This window comes from Ictalurus punctatus, chromosome 16 (genome assembly GCF_001660625.3).
Source record: "Ictalurus punctatus breed USDA103 chromosome 16, Coco_2.0, whole genome shotgun sequence".
NCBI classification, from domain to species: domain Eukaryota; kingdom Metazoa; phylum Chordata; class Actinopteri; order Siluriformes; family Ictaluridae; genus Ictalurus; species Ictalurus punctatus.
The window spans coordinates 2,655,281-2,678,893 of record NC_030431.2 but is presented as its reverse complement, the minus strand read 5'-3'; the positions used below and the strand labels follow the sequence as shown (position 1 = coordinate 2,678,893).

Sequence of the window (23,613 nt, the reverse complement as noted above, 5' to 3'; positions counted from 1 at the left end):
GATAAATCATTCGCCTGAGCGCTCTGAGCTGAATCACACCATTATCCCTCCTCCTCCGGGAAATACACACAAAAACATCGGATTTTTAATGTTGTTCGGTCATTAAAAGAAACAAAAAAACAAATAGGACCAGCGAACACGGGTTGTTTACTGAAAACAGCACTGAAGATTTATTTATAAAAGAAAGAGAGGTAGAGAAATATTCAGCACAACAAGCGAGTCAGTCTGAAGAAGCGGATATAAAGTGTTATTCTGCATTTCTTCTGTTTGTTTTTTTTTATCCACTACTTAGAAGAACAGAAATCAAAAGAAAGTGACTGCATTAGACTTTTGGGTGAAGATGAATACCGTTAGAGAAGTGTGAACTAAAAGCAAACTTACCTGCGCCGTTCACCTTGTGAGGACAGAAGGAGGATTAAAGCAGCTGTAGAGGTGAGTGTTTACACTCGGATTAACTCTCTCTTTGTCCCTTTCTCATGTGTATTCGGTTTAGAATTTGTTCATGGGTTGTTGTTGTGTTTGTTTGTTTGTTTAACTTTACCTACATGTCAAATTTTTACGTTTTGTCAGAATTGTCCTCACATGGGCTACTTAAAGGTGCAGTAGTTCCGGTCCGGAACGCTGGTTTATGTTTTTGGATGCACCTCCTGTCAGTCATTTTATAGCCACTGTATGAACCAGCTAAAGCTGCATTCGAAGTGAAGTTGCAACCGGGTTAAAAACCACAGAATTCACCCCTCAAAAGTTTCATAATTAGTCTTCTTAATTAACTATCAGTTCCTTCTGTGTTTTACCGAGTGACGTCACATCAACATGGCCGCTCGCACGGTTAACTGCTGAGACGTTCGAAAACGCTACATGGGTTAATGTACTAAACCAAAGACCAGGGAGAAAAATTCCTCTCATGTTTCTCATGTCATGAACACTATTCACCTCTAAAACAAGTCTGTAGGCAATATTTTTACGTCAAGCGTTTTCCTCCCATAGAAAGCCTTTATAAAGAAAATGCTTAACGTTGCTTAGTGCAGTGGTTTTCAAAGTGGGGGCCGCCAGGGGGCGCCCGGGGGGCCTCAACAATTTGGTGTGAAAAATACATACATACGTAAGTTATATATATGTTTATATAATTCCAAATGTAATGTAAAGATGTAATGTGTAATTATTAATAATAAAAAAAACGGGGATATATTCAGAAGATATATTCAGAAGTATTTTTAATGTGTTTTAAAGACATCTCGCAAAAATCGGGGCCTCTGTCAAATGTTAACGCCATTTGAGGGGCCTTACCCTGGAAAAGTTTGGGAACCCCTGGCTTAGTGTATTAAGACAGTGATATTAGAAGACCAAATTCAGTGTACACCTTATTGACGATGCATACTATGTACAGGCAAGCAGATGAACCCAGAATCCGAACGCAACGTGCAAAGTTTCACGTTTTTCCCCCCATAGAAAACCGCTATAAAGAAAACGCTTAATGTGGCTTCCTGGACTACGACAGTGATATTGGAGGACCAAATTTAGTGCATACTTGAGTAATACACAGTATGCTTTATTCGCGATAACGGCTTTCTATGGGAGGAAATATTCTCTTTGGAATATTGGATTAATCCAAATTTTTTTGGATTGTGGTGCCATTACGGGTTTTTTTTTTTTTTTAGAAGCTCTTAAATGGTTATAATTTGATGGAGAGCTCATTTGCATATCGCAGGCCTTTGCAATATCAAGAGTACTATGAGTAATTGCGTATACTGTTTAACTGCAAGGTAGAAGATCATCGATAAACGACATGGCCGGCCCATATAAAGTTATATATGAAGCGTTAGCTGCGCTGTACGGTATTCTTTATTATTATATTTTATACTAAGGATCATATTCGGCAGGTTTTTTTTTTTTTTTTTGTTAAGAAAGTCTGACCTGCAGACAGTTGTTGTAGGAAGTGCTGCGGTGACGCCTCTGGAAGTTTCCCGTCGAGCGGGGGGGGAAAGAGCGAGGCGGTAGTGTTGTGAACGTCCGAGACGGGACTTTCAGGTGGAAGGATGTGAGACGCTTTTATCAGCAAAGCTCGGACACAGACGGCCGTCTGGATAATGAGCCCGTGGGCGTTTGGCTCACCCGACACCCAAGGGTGCTCGACAGGATCATAATTGCCGGGTGGGCAACATATCGTGATACCTGAAGACACAATATCCTAGATGTATCATATTATGGTGTTTAGGTTTGCTAAGAAAGTGGGAAAGTTATGGTTTTTGTTTGTTTAAAAGTGCACAAAAAGATATGATTTAAGGCGACAGACGAGGGGAAGTCGTGACGTCAGTACGGCCGTTTGCGTAAATCTGACACGTTTACATGTAAATACTGATGAGGGGGTGTTTTTCAAACTCTAAATATCGAGATTACGTAGTGTTTAACTTTCGGACCTGAGGATCTTTTTAAAAAATCTCCTCTAGTCCCACCTACGTCCTCTTCGATTATTTACAGTAATCAGTTTCTGCCCCGAGAAAAGCTTTGGGTCAATAGGTAAACCTCTCGCGAGCGATTCCGAGAGCAAACCTGCTGCTGTTTCGGTACTTCTGTACAAAATCTTAAATTCCTCCAATGAAGGTGATGGGGCTGAGATTGTAATTGCGAGCTCTCAGAACATCTGACCGTGTGGGAGGTCTTTTCTTTCTTTCACTTGCAGAGCAGGTGGGTTTGCTGTCATAACAAAGAATTAGGTGCACAATATACCATGTTTACGATGCATCGTTTGCCGTGGGGATAGACCACCAGAGAGCATGGGGGATTGTTTTAATCACAGCAATGTAACCTGATCACTTCTTTCCCTCAAATCAACCAATTCCTGAACTTTTAAAATTGATTTTTAAAGAATTTCTAAATTAACACGGCCCTGAGAAAAGATGTCGGGGGGGGGGGGGGGGGGGGGGGGTATATATTATATACTTTCTTATTCCTCTGACGTGGACGTTCTCTCGGAGAGCTTATACGTTATTCTCTCCGTTAAGCAATACTTAAATTACGTGCCGCATCCGCCGTTCGTGTCTCCGCGTACGTCGTTACTATGGAAACAATGACGTGTTGATATAATCCTGTGATTTGCAGCTGCACTACTGTCAGACCTGCTGTTGCACAAAGAGAATCCTTTAGACCAATCAGAATCAGGAATGCTATAGCACTGCGGTATGTTATATAAGGTGTTATTAGTCAAGTCGGTTATTTCTGGTTGCCTGTAATCATTCACGAGCACGGGAATAGAAAGCACATCCATTATTTATTTAAGTCGTAGTGCTGATATTAATAAATCCTTATGGATAATGGGGTTGTTTTTTTTTTTTTGGTCTCGGCTTCAAACCCGTTCGCTAAGACGATTATAGCGAGTAAAATCTTGCTAGTTAGACTCGATGGCAATGCGGGATTGCGTGTAGCGGGATTGCGTGTAGCGGTTTTTGTCCGTCTGAGAAGTTTTATGATGGAAAGTCCCGATCAGAGTGTCACTGTATTAGATAAGATCTAAAACCCAATATTTATCAATCTCTTTGTTTCACACGAGCCTTTTTTTTTGGTCTAGTGTGGAATTTATCCATGCTTCTGTTGTTGTTGTTTTTAAAACCATAAGTCGGCCGAATTTTGGACTCTAGCACCAACGTGCTACTCCTCCAGGTTTTGGTGGCGACCGTTGAACTGTGCGATAGTTCTGAAAGTTTTTGAACGTCTTTATCGGGGCAGAAATGCAAATGAGTGACACCCTAATGAATCAATGGTCTTGAAGAAGGAACAACTATATTCAAGCTCCATTGCTTATGCTAGTGCTGTGTCAACCATGCCTCCGGTGTCCTACACGACGACGACGTCTTGACTCGGGAGTCCTAAAGTAGGTGCAGATCGTTTTTAAATGGGAAAGAAATAAGCAGCGTCCCTTCATGGACTAACGACAAGCGTCGCATTTCAGTCGCTTTCTCCAGAATTTTCAAGCAGATCCTGTTTCCCGGTGAGACGCTGGTGCTCCGACTTCTGCGATATCTCTCGACCCGTGCCGATCTCTGGCGTGTCCTGCAGAAAGCCCGATTAGCCTCTCTAGCCCTCGGTCGCCAGGAGATTGTCGGGATCTGTCCCGAGGGCTCGTCGTTTCCCGTCAGGACCAAACAGTGAGTCGCTTTGCTGAGCCAGGGAGATGATTAGACATGGAGAACGTCTACACGAAAGGTTCGCGATGTCAACCTGTCAAAGCACACAGAAATACCTTTCCCATACCTCCAACTCGAAACCACACACATCGTAAAGCTCTTCTTTTAGTACGCTGGCCGTTTTCTTTCTTTTCTTTTTTTTTTTTTTTTTTTTTTTTTTCTTCTGCTTCGCGTTAACAATAAAAATGGCCGATCGTGGTAAACCTTCCTTCCCTGTAAGACAATAATCACATCTACTTCTCACGACGATTCATCTCAGTCACTCAGCTGGTGGAAACTCGATCTTCTAGCACTTGTTTAAGAAGCGACAGTGATGCATCTCGACACCTGGATTGGATTCTGCTTGACTCGTAAGTCTCGTTAGATAAAAGCACCTGCCCGATGAATAAATGTAAACGGACACTACGCCCAGAGAGAGAGAGAGAGAGAGAGAGAGAGAGAGAGAGAGGACCGCGGTGCAGGAGTGCAGCTGACCTGTCTGAAAACCTAAGCATAAAGAGGCTCTGAAAACAGATCTGCCTGAAACAGTGGCTGAAATGCCGCTGCTTTTGTGAATTTTGTAAAAGCTCGCCGAGAGGCCAGTGTCATGGAAACGAGCTGGAACAGCCAACCGTACACAAGCGCAGAGAGAGCACACAGCTGCTGATCGCACACACACACACACACACACACACACACACACACACGACAATGCGTCTCTGAACACCAGGGCTGTTATGAAGGGCGAGTTTAGAGAAATGACTCCCTTTGATCTCGGTGTTTACACTTTTTCAGTTAGTTTTATCCAAAGTGACAGCTGATTTGAAATTCTTCCAGCATGATAAAAATCATATCATGGCTCACAAACGTTTCGCATATAACCGCACGATCGTTTTGTAACGTCGTCCAAATAAGAAGCGCTCACTGCTACGTCTTCGGTCGTGGTTTTCCGCCGGCGCTGACGCTGGAGACTCCTTCCATAAATGCTCACTGAAGGTCTCGTTAACAAAATCACGCCACCCTATCGACGGTTACGCGCATCTTTCGTCCGTTCCGCCATGCAAGTCCCTGCATGACTTGTTACTATAGAAACCGTATGTATTAAAACAAGTGTTTCTATTCATCAACACGTTCTGACCAATCAGATTTGAGAATTCAACAGCGCTGTGCTAGAACCTTAACCGTTCACATCCTGATCGTTCTTTAACCTTTTATCGCGACTCCTGATATCGTAATACTATCGATTTTTTTATTTTATTTTTTTTAAATTTTTTTTTTCTGTCAAAATGACATGTTCATCTGCGACCCGGTCTCGTTTTATACGCAAGTCTACGTTTTTACGTATAAATTACGCCTCCGCGTTCGTCTTCCGTTAGCAACGATCTAGTCGGCTAACTCGGAGGATACCGTGGATCTGAATTTATTGTCAAAATGTAACCTATTAATTAAGGTGATTAAACAATAAGAATCATTTCGCGTAACGGTTTGCGTAGACTTTTTAGATCCGCTGTAACTCCGTGCCGATTTATTTACCGCTCATGCCGTGAGCGGCCATGTCGGTTCGACGTCACTTGCTGAACCCCGGGGTTGACCTCCTCGAGTTTCTGAGTCGTGCGGGCGATTCTCTTCGGTCGTTCGTGGTCAGGCGTCAGAAATTCCGACCGAGTCTGGGCAACAGGGTTCCCCGAGCGGGTCGTCGGATAGTTCGGCAGAGATTCTCCCAATGAAACCCCATCTGTTCTACATAGAACCCTTCTCCATCTGAACGTCTTAAGGGCGGCGATTTATGACCTAGTACAACACCTGAATGTTCTCGCCCGATGCAAATCGCTCCCATCTAACTAACAAATCAGTCCATGTGTTTGTTCAGGGCAGATGGCCAACATTATCTTACCCGGACAGGACCATTTGTTCTCAAGGTGTGAGCCCCGAACAGGAAGCCATGTCCTGGAGAGATAGCAGCAACAACAATAAGCAGGGCTTCTTTTGTTCACACTAATCATGAGAATGACTCCACACACACCTTTTTACTTTTCGTCAAGGGGCTGTGAGAGTTATTTCGGTTATTGGTGGGTTCTAAACATAGCTCACCTTTCACTGGGATGATGAGTCCTTTTAATAATAATAATAATAAAAAAATCTTCATTAAAGATTTTGGAAGCAAATATGAAGGGATATTGTACTGTAGTGCGTGGAGAGCTGAGAGACACCTAAAGAGCTGTTTAGCCACGTTTACGTGCACACAATAACCTATCCGTATTTAATCCAGGTGAAGCGCTAATTACAGCAATTTTAGCAAACATTTATGCGACCGGGCACGTCTACGTTCGAGGGCGATTCAAGGATGTCCTTAACGTCCTTAAAGAGTCACACCCAGCCGCATTAACATACGGTAGATAAACCTTTGTTCTGCACGCCTTTTTCCTGGGTGTTTCCACGTGACGTTCGTTATCGGACTCAACCTGAGCGCTTGTCGTTCAGCGGACGGGGGACTGTATCCGGTTCTGAACTTAGGTCATAAACTTAGAGTAGTTCCGTGAGAATGTTCTGGGTATCCATCCCGTAGTCGGGTGGAAGTTCAACTAGCCGCGAAAACATAAACGCCATCCCGCGCGCTAACCGACGAGAAGACGCGAGCAGAAAACGCTAATCCCGTCGTCGGGTCTTATCCGTAACGTTCACACCGCGCACGTGCGTGGCGTTTTATCCCGGGGGAAATTTACATTATACATGCGACCGTGTATTGTCTCGTCGCTCTCCCAAATAAAACCGTCCTTTGGGTCTCGTGGCTAATTTTGTACTCCAGAAAGCCTGTTTATGAAAGATTTGAGAAACAGATGGCGAGAGATATTGTGTCGTGTGCCAGAGGGAGCTGAGTCACACCTGAAGAGCTCCAAAAAAAAAACCGTTCTCAGCTATTCAGCACCTCCGGCGCTCTAATGACTCATTAATATTCTCATCCCGCCGTCTACACGAGCCAATTCATTATTCTATTATTAACAAGTCTTATAATTGCGCTCGAAGCGAGTCCTGTGTCTGTTTTTTTTTTTTTTTTCTTTTTTCTTCTGTTCCAATTCACACACTATTGTATGTGAAAGATGTCGAACTGAGATGTCAAATGTAAGAATTGAGTCGACTGGATCTTGTTTATCTCTTAAGGCCCATATGGTAGCTGGGAATATTGTCCTCATGAAAGCCCTTATAGATGTCGAGTTAGCATCAGCGGGAGCGACCCGAAAGCATCGTAGACGGGAAGTCATTCGAATAAACACGCACACGTTAATAACGAGGGAAATCGTTCCTCATCGGGCGCCTTTCTGACGCATCAGATGCGTTGCTAAGACATATTTAAGCGGTGAGAAACACGGACGAGAGAGAGCCAAAGCCGCCAGTGGAGAAAGTTCTTCCAGCCATTTCGAAGTTCCCAAGACAACGGAGATTTCAGCCGTCACGAGATGAATAATTCATCGTTCTCCAACGATGTCAAGCTGCAGTTAACTCATCGTTCTGTCAGTGCTGGGTTATTATTTTGTGGATTAAAAAAACACTATTCAGACTGGGACGTCCTCACGGATGCGGCATGGGGAAATGCACATCGATTATTAATATCGTCCCAGGTTATTACCGACTGAAGGCTTGAGGGCATGTGAAGGGTCAAAGGTCATCACAGAGGAAGCACAGGGTGGCAACTATCAAGCAAAACAGCAATGGACCCTTTAGAATCCTTAAGGGGTCTTCAGACAGGGGGCAGCACTCATCACAGTTAGCTGGCTGGCTTGTTTTTAACAAAAGATGAACATGGAGGTGTGAATGGTCCCCCCCCCCATTTCTGACATCGTATCTAGCATCTAGCAGAGTGTTTCCCTATCCGAAAGTATTCCAAGTAGGACCCTTTTAGACATTTCAGAACCCTTAATTATCCAAAGAATGCAATAGGAACCCCTTTTTTTTTTTTTTTTTTTTTTTTTTCCTACGTCGCAAGTACCCGGATCAAGGTATTAAGAAGAAAACAGTGACCGATGTCTTAAACGAAGCGTTCTTTAAGGTTTCCGTGGATAGTCGAAGAGTTCCCAATAATTTGAAACCTCTCCGACGGGAAGATACTTTATCGTAGGGTTTGAATTTTTAGTTCCCCAAGAGGTACAACCAAAGAACCTTTAAGTGTTCGAAATCATTTCAAGCATGTACATACTTTTTCCACTGGAGCGTCGTGATCTCAGTGCGCTGCTGATCGGGACGCTGTGCGACTCTAATGACAGCGCTGGATCTCGCAGCCCTTTAATCTGGCCTAATGACAGGAAGTGACTAAGTGAGACCTTCACACCGGCTGCTTGTGTGTATATATGTGTGTGTGTGTGTGTGTGTGTGTGTGTGTGTGTGTGTGTGTGTGTGTGTGTGTGTGTGAGAGAGAGAGAGAGAGAGCGAGAGTGTATTTACCATGCTAATGAGCGCCTGCTGTGACCTCCTGTCATTGCGAGAAGGCACCAATGCATGAAGAGGTCATCAATAAGGGACCTAGCCAATGATTGCTGCTTAATTACTGCAATTTACCCTTTTCTCCCAGAACCACCTCAGAAATGAGCGCAACATCTGCTGCTTACATCACGAATAGAGATGCATCTGGTGACATTTTTGGAAGGACAGCACTAATATCGAGCATTTCCTCAGGGATCGTAGAGTAATAATAGTCACAAAGCGCTTCAAACTGGTTCATCATTTGCCGCCCGTTCTTCGATGAAGTGAACTTTTGATTAGATCTGAAAGTTTTAATGGCGAGCAGTTTGGGAATCTAGACCGAGGTCGTCCTGCACTGGCAACCCTAAGGTTATGAATCCGTACCCTCTGTTGTGTAAAGTTCTTAAGCCTCGGGTTCTCAGCTTTGTGCTTTGATTTGTATTTCGAAGTCGTTCTGGCTGAAAGTTCTGCAAGAATACTGTTTTGAACACACCCTCGTCGACTTCCTTTCACCTTTTCCTCTCAGGGATTCCCCGTCTCCGGCGCCGCCTCAAGCAAGGTTGTCAGATGAACCATTGGGATTTCAAGGCTCGCCAATTTTACCATACTTCAGCTTCAGGCATGAACGATGTTTGAGTACAATATTTTTCGTTTAATTTAGTTTTTTTCGTAGCCAAGGCATTTATATGTTCTCCGATTTGATGGTAAGCTTGTAAATAACAGTTTTATAGACATGTTTTATTGATTTTTGGGTTGTTTCTGGGCTGGCGTTGAAAGTCTATTGAGTCTTTTTTTTTTTCACCTGGCAACCCGTCAAACTATACTGCCTACACGGTGTTCAGTTCGGATAGTAGCTCGGTCAGTGAATTGGTTCCACCCGTTTAAAACCAAGACGGTGTAGTCAAAACAGTTTGAAATGTTTTTGTTCGGCGGATGTCGGAACTATTGCATTTCCATCGACGTGTAATTGGATAGGTTTGAATGGAACCCCTCATTTCAGCCACACCTTCAGGGAGCTTGTGGAGATTTTGCGTAAAGCCGTGAGGTTTCCGAGCGAAGGGAAAGTGAACTGACTGAAGGATGGATTGACTGACTGAAATTCAGGACCGATCTCTTCAAATGCACCTCCGGTCTCTGTCCTCACGTCTCGCCCGTAGGCGTCGCCTCATCTCGTTCTTCGGCATCTGATAGACGCCACCGTTGCTATTTATACAGTAATACGCGTTGACGAACTGACCTCCACCAGCCAACATTAAACTTTCATGCTGTCTTTCTCAATGTCGTCTAAATTAAGTCATCCACAGCTGTGAGTTTGGTGTTCAGTGCAATTAGGACTCATATTTTTGCATCTGACAATCTGTACTTTTAGAGTTTTTTTTTTCTAAATATCATTACACGATATCTTTCTCATTCTGTCCTGGGGTGTGCAAACTTGTTCAAGCTGTTTTGACATGAGAGTGAAATATAACGATGATCCCGAATGTCTGTTTTAGGACGGTCAATACGTCATCCCATCTGTTCTCTGTCCTTAAATATATTTAATAATTGAGATCATGTGACGTTTTGGGTAACGTTACAATTTCAGTGCTGTAAAATCTGAACAGAATTAAAGGGAAACGTCTAGCCCGATGGGACGTCCGTTGCTTAGTAGTGGTACGCACTGTGAGAGTGTGCGTTTGTCCGCAGGCTTCCCGACACCCAGTGGGATGTGAGCGGATCGGTGGCGGGCCGAGTGTGAAGGAGCATGGTGAAACACCAACCCTTACAGGTCTATGAGAGACAGCTGTGCTTGTCCTGCCTGACCGGGATCTACGGGTGCCGCTGGAAACGCTACCAGCGCTCTCACGATGACAGCTCCAAGGTAGGAAGCGCCTTCGTCACGCTACAGTACATGCAAATAATCTCCTCTGATGTCCAGACAGTCACCCACGCTCCATCTCATCTGCATTGTACAAGAGAACACACCTGGAGTAGACACCTTTGATGGCACAAATTAAACAGTCTTTTTAGACCTCAAATGAAATGTTGCATAAAACATGAATAAAATATGGTTAGGAAAATGTAGCAATAGTACCAATACACTGGCGCCATTGCGCTTTCTCGTGTGTGTGAGACGGCCGAGAGAAACCCAAGCTGAGGTTTCGGGTTCTCCCGAAGGGCATGCTGTAGGTCATTCCTGTCTGTATACAACGCACACAGGAGCGCGCCGGGTTAGATTTTCCACCCCCTTCGCTCTGGCCTGGTAATGCGAGTGCAGGTGCCAATACTAATGTTTAGTCAGCCAGAGAAGGTTGTTGGGTTTTAAGAATCCATCCATCCAGTTAGTTTAAAAAAACAAACAAACAAAAAAACCCCCTCCTAGTCCACTTTTTACTTCAAATGTGGTCGATTAACTGAGACGTATTTGTCCGTATTCTCTTGAAAAAGATTCAATCGAGAACCTGTAAGAATCCTTAAGAGTTCTTTTGACTGATTCAGTGTTTAATCCGTGTTATAGTACTCCTGATGTGCTCTCCTCAGCACGCCATTTTAGGCAAGTCAGAACTCTGGTATGGACCGAAGCGTCCTGTCCGAGAACGTCCTAGCGAGGTGGTCTCTGTCCGCCTGAAAACTGAGCTCAATCGAGAAAGTGACTCGACTCCGAATCGACTCGGGAAGTGAATCAAACATGCCGTGTGGTTTGGGTTGCAGTGTTTTGGTTTGTTTTTGTAAACGTGAGCCGCTAAACTTGAGCTAAGGGACCGAGGTGCAGCGCTGCTGAAATAAGATGTCTTCGGACCAGCTTACAAAAAGAGGAAAGGAACGATGGACGCATGCGATACACCAAATGATTTAGCCTGGTTATTTATATAACGATTGAGTCGGTTATTTAGACTCCGGCTAAACGTTCTCCGTACTCGAGTGCCAGTACTATATCCGCTATGTCGAAAGAACGCTCTCTTAACAATAGTAGTTTTCTTCTTTCCTCGACTACGAGGTTAAAGTTGCGAACAATTAAGGAACACAGACACTACTAAGAACATTAGATAAGAGGAAGATTGTCAAACAAAAATGAGCGACCCGTCCTCGTTACCAGTTTGGCGTCTGTGCTGCACCAGATGTGGAATCGGTGCTAATTGCTGCCTTTAATATTCATGACATCTGGCTGGAAAGCAAGTGCCTCATCACCATAAACAGTCTGGCTTCGTCTGATAGAGGAGCTTAAATGGCTTTGACTAAAGCCGCCCGTGAAGCATTACATTATTTATTTATTTTTTTTTATATTCATTTGATTTATCTGAAGCGACTCGCAAGTGTTACAATCCGAGCATGTGGCTGAGGTCTGAAGGTGTAATCACACGGCTCCTGGGATTTAAACCCTCAACATTAAGGTCACCGGTACGAACGTTAACAGCTGAGCTACCACTGCGTATAAATAAACAAAACACGTCAGGAACACGCCGTCAGAACCTGTTTAATTCATAGCAGTCCACAACCGAAAGATTTCTCACAGAGGAGGTATTTTATCCAACAGTTCTAAACTCCATGTTTTTGAGCAGGAGAAGCAGCGTAGCAGTGTGAGGTCATGAAATGAAAGTTTCACCGTGTGCTTTTTTTTTTTTTTTTTTTTAAATCCCCGATCCCGGCTGCTGTGGCCGTCTCAACACAATAGCTCATGCGGGTGAATGCAAATTAGACTGTTTATGGAATGTGTTCGGTGGGCGAAATACTGAACTGCTGATCACAGGGGAAACGTGAACAGACACGGTGACGTTGCACAGGAACGATGGCGTGCTGCAGCTGTGTCTGCTCCGTGTCCAGCTGATAGCAGAGTTGTTGTTTTTTTGTTGTTGTTGTTATCAGCAGTCTACTCAATATCAGTATTTATACCACAGAATTCTCGATTCTGATTGGTCAGTAGATGTCGATTCATTTTCTGCACCAGCGCAGCTGCGAATCACAGGTTTCTATTAATGCCCTCGTTCGAGTACGTTATCCTTTCCATAGTGACAACCTACACAGGGACTTGTATGAAAGACGCACTACATGAACTGTATGAGGTGGGTGGCACCATTGATTATTTTCCTATAAGAGCACGCTGCGAGGTGTTTTATTCTCTACTTATGAAATGAAGTGTACTATGATTTAGAAACAGTACTCCTGCTGCTTGGTAAGTATCGGTGGTCCTGATTAACGTGAGTTCACGTGAGGTTCTAGAGAAGCTGATTGGATTGCCAGATTAGCCCGAGTAAGCTCTATGCAGCAAATGATTCAGGCAGTGAGGTCTGGGATGCGTCTCAGTCTTGACACCCCGTAACGTCCCACACAGACGCGAGCGGCGTTGTAAACGTCATGCTGCGCCTCCACTGAAGCGCGTTTGTTTTGCGTTGTTAAGGCAATGACCTTATTTAAACTTTCCACATGGCCTTTTTACGGTTTGGGAGATTTGGCCTCCAGTTTATGAGGCGTCTGCAGCTCGTCCCGAGTCGGTTGTCCAGACGTGGATTAAGAGAGCGTCGGCCTTTATTCAGCCCGTTTCGCTTTGATACCTAAGTGAATTATCATCATGCTTCTATTTATAAGAGCGCGGATTGTTAATCAGCAGCTGTGACGCACGTCTTGCCTTCTCTTTCGTGGGCTGTCTAGAAGTTAAATATCGAGCTAACAGATTAGACTTGTATTTAAAAAATAAACGAAATACGTGAAAACCCGATGAGCGACGTCTGCTCACACTGTAGAGTACACATGGTATTCGTGGTAAGAATCCCACGTGTACTACGTACACGCAGTTTTAATACAGATGGATCGTTTCGACTTTTATTAACCCTTGTCGTAGGGTTTGTCGCCGCTCAAGTGCCAGACCTCTTTTCCCAGAGGATATAACCGAATCTTTAGCAGCATGTCAGTTCAGACGGGACGTATTCTACCTGGGGTTATTTCCCGCGCTCGTTTATTCCCGACGGGATTAAAAATCCCGGAGATCTTCCCAGCTCCGCATGTAAAACTAATCCAATCCGAAGAGGGCTTCAGTCTTCCAATCCTAAAATGTTAATGAAGCTTGTTAGTTTAAATCTCACAGTAAGCAGAATATAAACCACACGGTTCATTAGTACCGGTCACCATGGCGTGAGTTATTGTCAAAGTTCACTTGTAAACGGAGTTACATGCCATAAAAATGGTGAACTTTGCACATAGAGTATAATCGTGCTTTCTCCATAACGTCTTTGTTGTCAGGGTGCGTGTCCCGGCGTCTGACAGGATAATCACGGTAATAAAATGTCATGTGATAGTATGATGTGTGTGTGTGTGTGCGCACACGTGCGTATTCGCAACCAAATACGGCACTTTGATTTCAACTTTGTGGACTGATACATGAGGAAAACAAGTATAAAGGAATATCGAGTGGTTCCAGATGTCTGGACATCATCATTAGGTCTGTTGCTCATCATGGGATTAAGAGGTCTTTCAGGTTCTCTGCCGTGAGCCCGGTGACCAGACCGAGAGCCGTACGGATAGATCGCCTTTTCTCATCTCCTCCGCGCGGATTATGTTACATCCGCTGATCTGGAGCTGTGGTTTCGCCGCCAGGTCAGCCTACACGCCGGAGCCCCGCCCCTCGTCTCCAACGGCGATCTAGTGCAACTCTCGCTCCCTCTTTAATCACTTGAAGGTTACCACCTGCTGCGTGTTATTTCCCCAGTCGTTTTTGCTCTCTACCGCTGGCCGCTGGGGTTTCTGCGGAGAAGGAATTTAATTAAGCGTCGGTCCGTCGTTTGTTATTTTCTCTCCACTTTGAGGACATCTTCAAAGGTTCACGCTCGAGGTTCAACTCGGATCCCGAAATCCGTTCCCGGCTTGCACATCCCCCTGTTTCCCCCTGTCCCAGGTTGTTTGTTTTCTTATTTTGCCAGAGTTCCTGATTTTCATCACCCTTACCACGGGTTCCTCCATATTTCGCGCTTTGAGACGAATGTTTTTCTGTCCTTCGTTAGACCGTCGCTATGGTCTACAAGGTAACAGGCCACACCCCCTGAGTACAATGACATCTCATTGAAGCTATATATAGTAGCCTGTGCGTTTATATTATAGCAGTGTTGCAGCATACGTATATAGTACATATTGCTCTCAAACCAGGTCAAGGTCGCAGCAAGGTCAAATGTCTGAAATGTTTTTTAATAGCTGCGTTCTTGTTTGAATGATGTATTTAGGGTATTTCTAGGCATACAAAGTAACAACAAGAAGGACTGGACTTCTTGGTGGCTGAGGCATCTCCATCAACACTGTTGGCTGACGTGAAATGAATCTGACCATATAGTGAAGTGCTTATGACCAGTGCGATATGTTGATGATGCGTCTCTCCACCAGTGGACCGATGTAGTAGTTCGAGATCCTTATCATTGCACTGAATGGCATGGTGTCATGTTGCAGTTTCATTCGTTTGCCATGTGACTATATGTTATGTTATGAACCTAAGAGGCTTCGTAAATTACTCTGTGCTTCACAAGTGGCTTCCCTAATCATTAGCACAAAAAGTTTAACTCCTGATCCATTTTTTTCAAAACGTTCACATTGCTTCTCTTCCTTTTTTTTTTTCTTCACAGTGGGAGTGCTCCTGGTTCCTCATCCTGTGCTCCTCGTTTCTCCTCCTCCTCGTCTGGTCTTACTTCTGGTGGGAGGCTCACAACGACTACAACGAGTTTAACTGGTAAGGCGCTCGTGTTATTAACCGCTTTCATGCTTTTCCCCCAGAAAAAATAAAATAATTTGTACTCAGAAGTGTCTGAAATGGCAGCATGGCAGGTGTGTCTGTAATTCTGTCATGTAATCCAGGAAGGAAAAAAAAAAAAGAACACGCCTCCGTCGGCCTGGCCTGCTCAAACACGAGACGTGCTGTAGCCGTAAAGGTCAATTAAAGCAAACCAAGCGTGTAATAAGTGACGCTGGCAGTTAGTCTCGGGTTGTGGCGTCTACGAGGCCGTCACACCGAGTCACATCTCTCTTGCAGGCTGTTATATAACCGGTCAGGGGAGTGGAGCGATGGTACCGTCCCCATTCTCGCCAGCACGCTCGTGGGATTCTCTTACACTGCATTTTTAATGGTGAGCATTTAACACACACTCGCGCGCACACATGCTTTCTCATGTACTAGTTTCACTCTCGGTTATTTATCATAAACCCTCGTATCCTGAAACCGTTCGATTATGCTGTCCGGATCGCGGCTGGGTACGATTACGACGTCGTATCATTGTAAATGGAATAAATGGTATCACTCGCGTCGCTTTTCAGAGATATCACATCATATATGTTAGAATTATATCACATGGACAATTTTAAAATATGTTTAATGCGATCACACACTGATTGGAAGCCACCGATTTGATGGTGATGTTTATTTTTTGCAGTGTTTTTAACGCACCCCTACTGTTTTGTCAGCACACTTGTATGTCGTGATACATTGTGTATTGTAGAAATTCCTTTAAGTATCGTGATGTAATGTTTTTGTCATGTAATCCACCACGTACTGATTATTTTATTTATTTATATTTTTTTCTTGTCTGATCCACTTTCAGATATTGGGCCTTTGCCATATCGCACTGGGACAGCAGCTCAATCTCTACTGGGTTCATAAGGTAAACACGGCAGACGAGTTTGCTTCCTGGCTCTTCCTGTACTCGTATCACAGGATTTTTCGCTGCACCACCAGAAAGCAAAGATTCCACTTGTATAGTTTTCAGTACCTGCTGTACTTTAGGATGAGGGCTAGCAGGTGCTGATTCTCTCAGTTCTCGCAATGGTTATGTTTACATCATCACAAAAACATAAGTTGTGTCCCAGATGACGTACTATACAGTATGAGCTATGTACTCTACCGTCTAGTGTATGAATTTTAGAATTGTAGTGTCGTCTCGAATGGAACACGGACGTTTTTTTTTTTTTTACCAACCAGAAGTGTAAGCCGTTTCCCAGTCGACGGCAGAAACCGCGACATCGCTAGCTCTAGCCGAGTCAGCGATAAAGAATTGCTTCGTTTTACTTTTTATACCGTTAGCTTTTTTCCGTTCGTAAGATGTCTTGTCCACCAGAGTGTCGTCGGCCATCTTGAAATGTTTTTCTCATCCAGCGTCGGCGCCCGGTAGCCCCTCCCCTCTTCCACTACGAAAGCAAAGCTGCGACCGTTGAGTGTCCAACGTTTTACCCGGGGTGTTTTTTTAATTTTTAATTTTTTTTTTGAATGTGTTGTGAAATAAGCGACGTATTGCTGCCTGTTGAATGTCGTATGGCTACCGGATCGTCCTCGTGAACGAGCTTTACTACAGAAGCTCTGTTCATTTGTGAAAAATATCAACTTAGCGGATGTTTACCGTTACTTTATACGTGCAGATTGGCGTGCTGGCCGTCCTGCTCATCACCGTCACAGGCGTGGTGTCCATCGACGACTTATGGCGGGACGAATGGGACATCATCCTCATCTCGCTGCAGGTCAGAACACGTCCACTCACTCGGTAAAACGTCAGTAATGCACCGTCTTAGAGATTTCATGCTCCGTATTGTTCCATAGACAAGTCCAGTGTCCTTGTCATGCTACTACTTCTACTACTACTTGACATTTCAACATGGCTCCAATGCCCAGCTTGGTTCCAGTGTTCCATGTGGTTGGTTTTATGTTTGCATCTAGTCGACTGGACCCTTCCTGCACCTTGGGGCCGTGGCTGCCATGACGGCGTTGGGGTGGATTGTCGCAGGTCAGGTCGTGCGTGGAGAAAGAACGAGTGAGTGTGCAAATGCAGTGGGTTGTGCAAATGAACACCGGTGTTGCACACACTCTCATGGTGCGCCTGATACACCCAATCCACCTCAATAATATCTGCTTGTGTGTGTGTGTGTGTGTGTAGGATTTCAGGTACTGCTGCTCCTGCTGTATGTGTGTGTTCTCCTGGCTCTCTATCTGACTCCCCTCACCATCTCCTCCCCCTGCATCATGGACCGATCGAACCTGAAGCCACAGCCCACCATCATCAGCCGCCGAGGAGCTCCGATGGTGCTTAAATGCAGCTTTATTCATCTTTATTATCACTTACTGTGTAATGTTTTCACTCCGACTCTGGTGTGTCAGGCTTCCCATAAACCCCATCTCCATTTTGCCTTCATTACTGCAAAATCAGTGCCCCTTAGAAGACCCCAGGAAGATTTATCCGTAGAAATGGATTTCATTTTTATAAATTGTTTAAAGATTTAAATAAGGATTATGCGTGCGATGGTTTGTTGAATTGAAATTGATTAATATGATAAATTATATGACCGAAGGAACCAAATGCATCTCGGTAATGTTTACATGAAGGTTTTTTTGTTGTTGTTTTTTTTTTTTTTTTAGTTTATTCGTCTTTTTTATATATATATATATATTTGACGCTTGCATCGTCATCTGCTTTATAGCTCGCTCCGGAAAACACCGTCATGTCCTTCAACAAAGCCTTGCAGCAGAAAGTCAGCGGCTTCGAGGCTGACGTCACCATCAGGTACCTGTTAATTCATCATCCTAACCTTTACATCTAACATAAAAGGGAAAAAATAGCATGAATCATCTGAAAAGCCCAGGGCTTGATCAATCACCTCGGCTGAGTCGTTTGATTCGGTTCAGCGCGTGATTACACCTCCTGCGTTCCGGATTGGAGAGGTCGGTGAAACCACGTCTCGGTAACGTCTCGTCCCTTTTGGTGGAAACGTGCCTCAAGTCCCAGCGCTCCTGAAACAACGTGTCTAAAGTTCTAGAGTGAAAGCATACCTGGGTTCTTGAAAAGGTTTCTTAAAAAGCTTCTGAAAAGGTACTTCCTGAAAAGCTTCCTTCAAAAAAAAAAAAAAAAACCCTACTCTTAACAGGAACTGGAGCTACTTAATGTGGGGCCGCAGTCGCTGTTACTCACCGTTTCGCTGTTTTTTTCCACTAAAACAGACGCGTGTCTTTTCCGTCCTCAGTGCAGACGGAGTGGCCTTCCTGATGCGTGACCATACGCTGCACCGCACCACAGACGTGGACCGGGTCTTTCCTCGGCGGCAACACGAAGACGCCTCACTCTTCACCTGGCCGGAGATACGCTCTCTAAACGCTGGCCTGTGGTTTCTCAAGGTACACACACACACACACACACACTAATCTGCAGCATGCTTAGCGTACACTATGCTCTCTTTATCACGAGGATTAGAACTAATAAGTATTTTAGAAAAGAGCTCATAAACAACAGTCACTGGTGTCTTTTGTCCCTCAGGATGACCCTTACTGGACGGCCCAGTTCATGTCTGTGAAGGAGCGAGGCCGAGCAGCCAATCAGACGGTGTGTAGTCTGGTGGAACTGCTGCGTCTGGCGGTAAAGACGAACCGCACAGTGATGTTGAGCCTGCGCAGTCCTCCACCTCAACACCCACGACACGAGCTCTGGATCAGCGATGCCCTAAAGGCCGTGCAGCGCTCCGGCATCCAGTCTGAACAGGTGACACGTGGCCTCCTCATAATAATAATAATAATAATAATAATAATAGCAACAACAAACAAATTTTGTTTGTTATATCTGATCTCTGATCCACCATTGGTCAGTCCTGTGTATGGGATCGACGCAGTCTCAAGTATTTCGGTATGCTTAATTAGCGAAAATTATACAGAGCAACTCTCCAGAACTGTGTTCCATATGACTTCCGTATGTTTGGGGGGGCGGGGAGAATCTTGGAAAAACTATTCACGATGGTGTTTGTTGTACCTCCATCGTGGAAAGGTTTACTGTAAACGCTTCAGGACGTCTTCATCCAGGAGAACATGGAGTCACGGTCTGTTTTGGAAATGTTGCCGACACACACGTTTGGAACGCAGATAATGAGTGTCGGGGTGTCGGTGCCGTGTAACGGTGTGGGTCAGTGGTCAGAAGTTTATATGGGTGTGTGTTGTAGGTGATGTGGATGAAAGACTGGTACAGGAAGAAGGTGCGATCCGCTGTGCCCAGGCCGGAGCAGACGGACGAGAAGCTTTCTGCGGAGGAGTTTAAAGAAAGGGGAATCCGTACAGTGAGCTTACACTACAGCCAAGCAACAGAACCAGAAATCAGGTACACACACGTACGGGCCCACATTTTTTCCCATACGATTCATTCAGAGCAAGAACTACAGAGTTCCTCAATGAGGTGTCTTGCTTCGTTGCAGTACTATCATAGCAAATTAACCTTATCGAAGCTTAATAGCAAGCATCAGTGGTTTGATAATACTTCCTGCGCCACAGAAACGTACCTACTCCGATATTTAAAAAAATATATATATATATATATTTTTATTGCTTGTACAAACAATGTTTTAATCTGTAGCTTTAGTAAAAGTTTAAGTTCCTGAGAAAAACCAGTTTGGAGAACTGACTTCCGGTCCAGTTTGTTTTATGTGTTTGTTTGGATGTGCCTAGTGTCTGTCATTTTATAGACACTATATGGGCCACTGGGGGCGGAGCTTCGTGAACACAGGCAGGAATCCTTCAAATGTCGAGACTTTAATCTTGGGGAAAAAAAAAGGGATAGTTCACCTAAAAATGAAAATTCTGTCATCGGTATAAGACCTTCGTTCATCTTCGGAACACAATACGATCTTGCTCTCGCGAGAACGTCCGCTCTCGCGACCCGGAAGCCCTGCGCTGTTTACAGCGGAGGAAGAGGCACACTGTACATAAACCGACGCAATTTTTTTTGCACGCTCAAAGCATCGCTTCAGAAAATTAGGATTAAACCACTGGAGTGACATGGATTACTGTTATGATACCTTTATGGACGTTTTGGTTACTTGGACTGTACATGGAGGGACAGAAATCTCCCAGGTTTCATTTAAAATGTCTTCGTTTGTGTTCTGAAGATGAACGAAAGTCTTATGGGTTCAGAACTCCATGACTGTGAGTAATCCATGACTCGTTAAAATTTTTGTGTGAATTCTCTTACCTGGTGCACCTTCAATTGACATCTGTTAATCGAGTTGATATTTGTTCCGAATTTTTCTACATCTGTGTGTGTCCGTGCGTACAATCAGACGCTTCAGAGGCAGCAACGTGAGCGTGAACGTGTACCCGGTGAACGAGCCGTGGCTCTACTCGGTGTTGTGGTGCAGCGGCGTTGATTCCGTCTCGTCCGACGCCCCTCACGTCCTCCGCAAAGTGCCTCGGCCCATCTGGTTAATGGTGAGCGATGGATCATTTTCGAATCGTTATCACAATGTTATCGTCCCTTTTGGAATACTGACGTGAACAAGCCGTTTCATCCTGACCAATCCCAGATGCTCCAGGTAAGCGTAATGGGATTATTTCTGGCATTCACAATTCGATAAACCATTAACGTCAACGGGTTAATAAATTTCAAGACGCACTATATAATCACAGTATGATATCATGTGATTTGTCTCTACGACTGCGGAGCCTGTATGTCTTGCAATTTTCAGTTTTTATTTCTATTTCCGTCTCTTTTTCTTTTCCCTGTCATGAGTTATAATGCTTTGAAAGATTTCTACAGTTAGATCGCCATCTAGTGGAGAAACACAACAATAACACCTGCTCTCTCCTTTTTCCGCAGAGTCCAGACGAATACTGCTTGATATGGGTCATGGCTGATGTAATATCCGCAGCAGTCGTCATAGGAATGTTTATATTTCAGAGGTGAGTGTATTTCTGAAATTTGAAATGGTACACGTTTAAATAAACCCCCCCCCCCCCCCCCCCACACACACACACACACACACCTTAAGCTGTCTGAACGCTCTCTGCTTCTGAACTGATGCCATTGTTCTCTTCATCGCTTCTCCTTTTTTTTCCTTTTTCTCTGTCGTTTTCCTGTCTGCCTTCTCCGCTGCATGCCTCTTCGCTCCGCTGCTTTCTGCAAATCTCTCAGCTATCACTTCATCAGGTAAAACAGGATTACACCCGAAGCTGGAGTTCTTTGCGTTAAATTGTAGCTTCTTATTTTTTTTTGGTCATCCCAAAGTCCACTCCTTTGGCGTCGTATTTGTTTTGCTGCCTGCCGTACAACACGTTCTTGGTCCTGAAGCTCGTTTATTTTATCATTTATCATTAGCCTGTGGTCAGTTACGCTTATAGTTTGCCCATGAAAGAACGCTAAACCAGGTTTATGTCTGCGTCAGGTCGGTTAAGAGTGAGCAAAGTTTACTACTAGTAAGCGGAAGTGGCACGATAACGCTCTGAATTTTTAATAGTGATAATTTAATTAATAACAAACCTGTACCACACAGACAAGCGTCATAATTAAGAAGACTGTTAAATACCGTGTTCAGTTCAAGAACCGCCTGTGTATACATACCGCAGGTGGAGGATGAGCGGGATGCGCAGCTACAACCCGGAGCAGATCATGCTCAGCGCCGTGGTGCGCAGATCCAGCCGTGACGTCAGCATCATGAAGGAGAAACTCATCTTCTCAGGTGAGAGACACGAAAAGACACACGAGCCACGTTTTCAGTAGTTCGCTGAAACAAGGTGAAAATAAACCACTCGATTCTGCTCGATGTGTGTTCCTTAATCTAGTATCGTACCTGTATTTCAGGGAATTTCTTACGATGCTAACGACACCGTGCTTCTTTCCGTGCTAACGCGAAAATGCTTTTCTCGTAGAAATAAACAACGGAGTCAGTAGCACAGACGAGCTGCCTCTCTACACGGAGCACGGATACGAAGGATACGCGCGCGACACCATTTCCCGCTGAGCCGGATATCATTTGGAGCGCGTCTTGAAATGTTTTTCCTGGACTCTGGGAAAGTGCGTTGTTTCTTTTGGACTGAACTGCCGTGCCGCCGCCGCCGCCGCCGAAGAGCGTCCGTGATTTGGGTCTTCAAGTGGAGCTTGTGGAGCTCTGAATTGCACAGCTCGGTGTGATGGGATTTGTATCGATTATTTATATAAAGGACCTTCACTCTGATGCCTTATGCTCTGTATTAAAGCGGCTATAAGAAGAAAAAGTTGCTGCAGCAGTAGTGTGTATAGTTGATGGAATATGATGGAATGTACCATTTACTGAACGAATTACCATACTGCGAGTGGCTTATTATTACTGTTCACCAGTTTTTGCAAATCGGTCGATTTCTATGATCTGTGATCTTTGGAGGAAGGAGAATTATTCGTATTCCGAAGTAGGTCAGTACCGTGAGTAGATCGTTTTTGTTTATATACATATCTTATCCCGACTGTAGTATTTTGTGCCGTCTACGCTGCAGTGGTTGAAATACTGTGGTTCTCAGAGAAATGAAATGCCTCTATGACGTGCAGATTTGAATGTATTTCATTCGTAGGAAGTGAATTTAAAAAAAAAAAAAACACAAACAGCAGCAGCAACAAAAATGAGCCACTGGACAAAATAAATAAAGGTATACTGCAGTGTTGTGTACATCTTCGTGATCTTCCTGGAAGACTACGACGTCCCGATCGAAAGCTGTGATTATGGTATGATGTTGCGTAGGTGGTTCACTGAGACGGAGATATTATCATGAATTCATACTAATACAGCACTCATATTTTACATGTTCGGTTACAGTGTTTTCTTTGTATTTAAGAAATGGGATTCTGTGTTAGTAGTCATATTTTGTTCAGTATGGTGGGGCATTCATTTTACTGACTCAATCATGCTGTTACTTTCACGTTTAACGACAAAAAAAAAGTCACATACTGCCACTTTAATCCCGAACTCGGTTAATCCGTAACGCAGCAAAAGGCACGTCCGCTTTACGGAAGTGGTTTGAAAGGAAGCCCACACTAAAACAAAGCAATACATGTAGAACATATATCAGGTTTATTTAACATCACTTACATATAACATTCTCTCTCTCACACACACACACTTTACCGTGGAATGGTGATTGAGAATTGAGATCGAGATTAAAGCTGCAGTGTGTAACTTGTTGAGAATGAAAGTAGCAGCATGATGTATTCATTCCACAGAAAAGAGCATGTGTGCAATTTATGGAAACTCTAAAATAAACAAATAAATAAATAAATCACCCAAA

The 23,613-nt window shown here is 44.2% G+C and overlaps 1 protein-coding gene across 2 annotated transcripts; it reads left to right on the top strand.

The window, feature by feature from the left end:
• gdpd5a (glycerophosphodiester phosphodiesterase domain containing 5a) lies at positions 1 to 23,605 on the top strand. 2 transcript variants are annotated; one of them, XM_017489520.3, is made up of 17 exons: positions 1 to 191; positions 293 to 432; positions 10,302 to 10,476; positions 15,197 to 15,300; positions 15,601 to 15,694; positions 16,166 to 16,225; positions 16,977 to 17,075; positions 17,272 to 17,365; positions 17,489 to 17,634; positions 18,030 to 18,112; positions 18,570 to 18,720; positions 18,860 to 19,081; positions 19,533 to 19,687; positions 20,643 to 20,790; positions 21,179 to 21,261; positions 21,925 to 22,037; positions 22,228 to 23,605. In XM_017489520.3, exons 3-17 carry the CDS (start codon positions 10,360 to 10,362, stop codon positions 22,317 to 22,319), a joined length of 1,761 nt encoding a protein of 586 aa, XP_017345009.1. In that variant the 5' UTR covers positions 1 to 191; positions 293 to 432; positions 10,302 to 10,359; the 3' UTR covers positions 22,320 to 23,605. The 2 variants fall into 2 exon arrangements, with proteins under 2 accessions (XP_017345009.1, XP_047016674.1); XM_047160718.2 differs by lacking the exon at positions 10,302 to 10,476 and having other exon boundaries at positions 1 to 432.
• Positions 23,606 to 23,613: the final 8 nt, after the last annotated feature.

Bases quoted from the DNA above. Each gene is read 5' to 3' on its own strand.
- gdpd5a (XM_017489520.3), top strand. From the start codon at position 10,360: ATGGTGAAACACCAACCCTTACAGGTCTATGAGAGACAGCTGTGCTTG. The intron at 10,477-15,196 runs GTAGGAAGCGCC...TTTTCTTCACAG, and splicing joins CTCACGATGACAGCTCCAAG to TGGGAGTGCTCCTGGTTCCT. The intron at 16,226-16,976 runs GTAAACACGGCA...TTATACGTGCAG, and splicing joins ATCTCTACTGGGTTCATAAG to ATTGGCGTGCTGGCCGTCCT.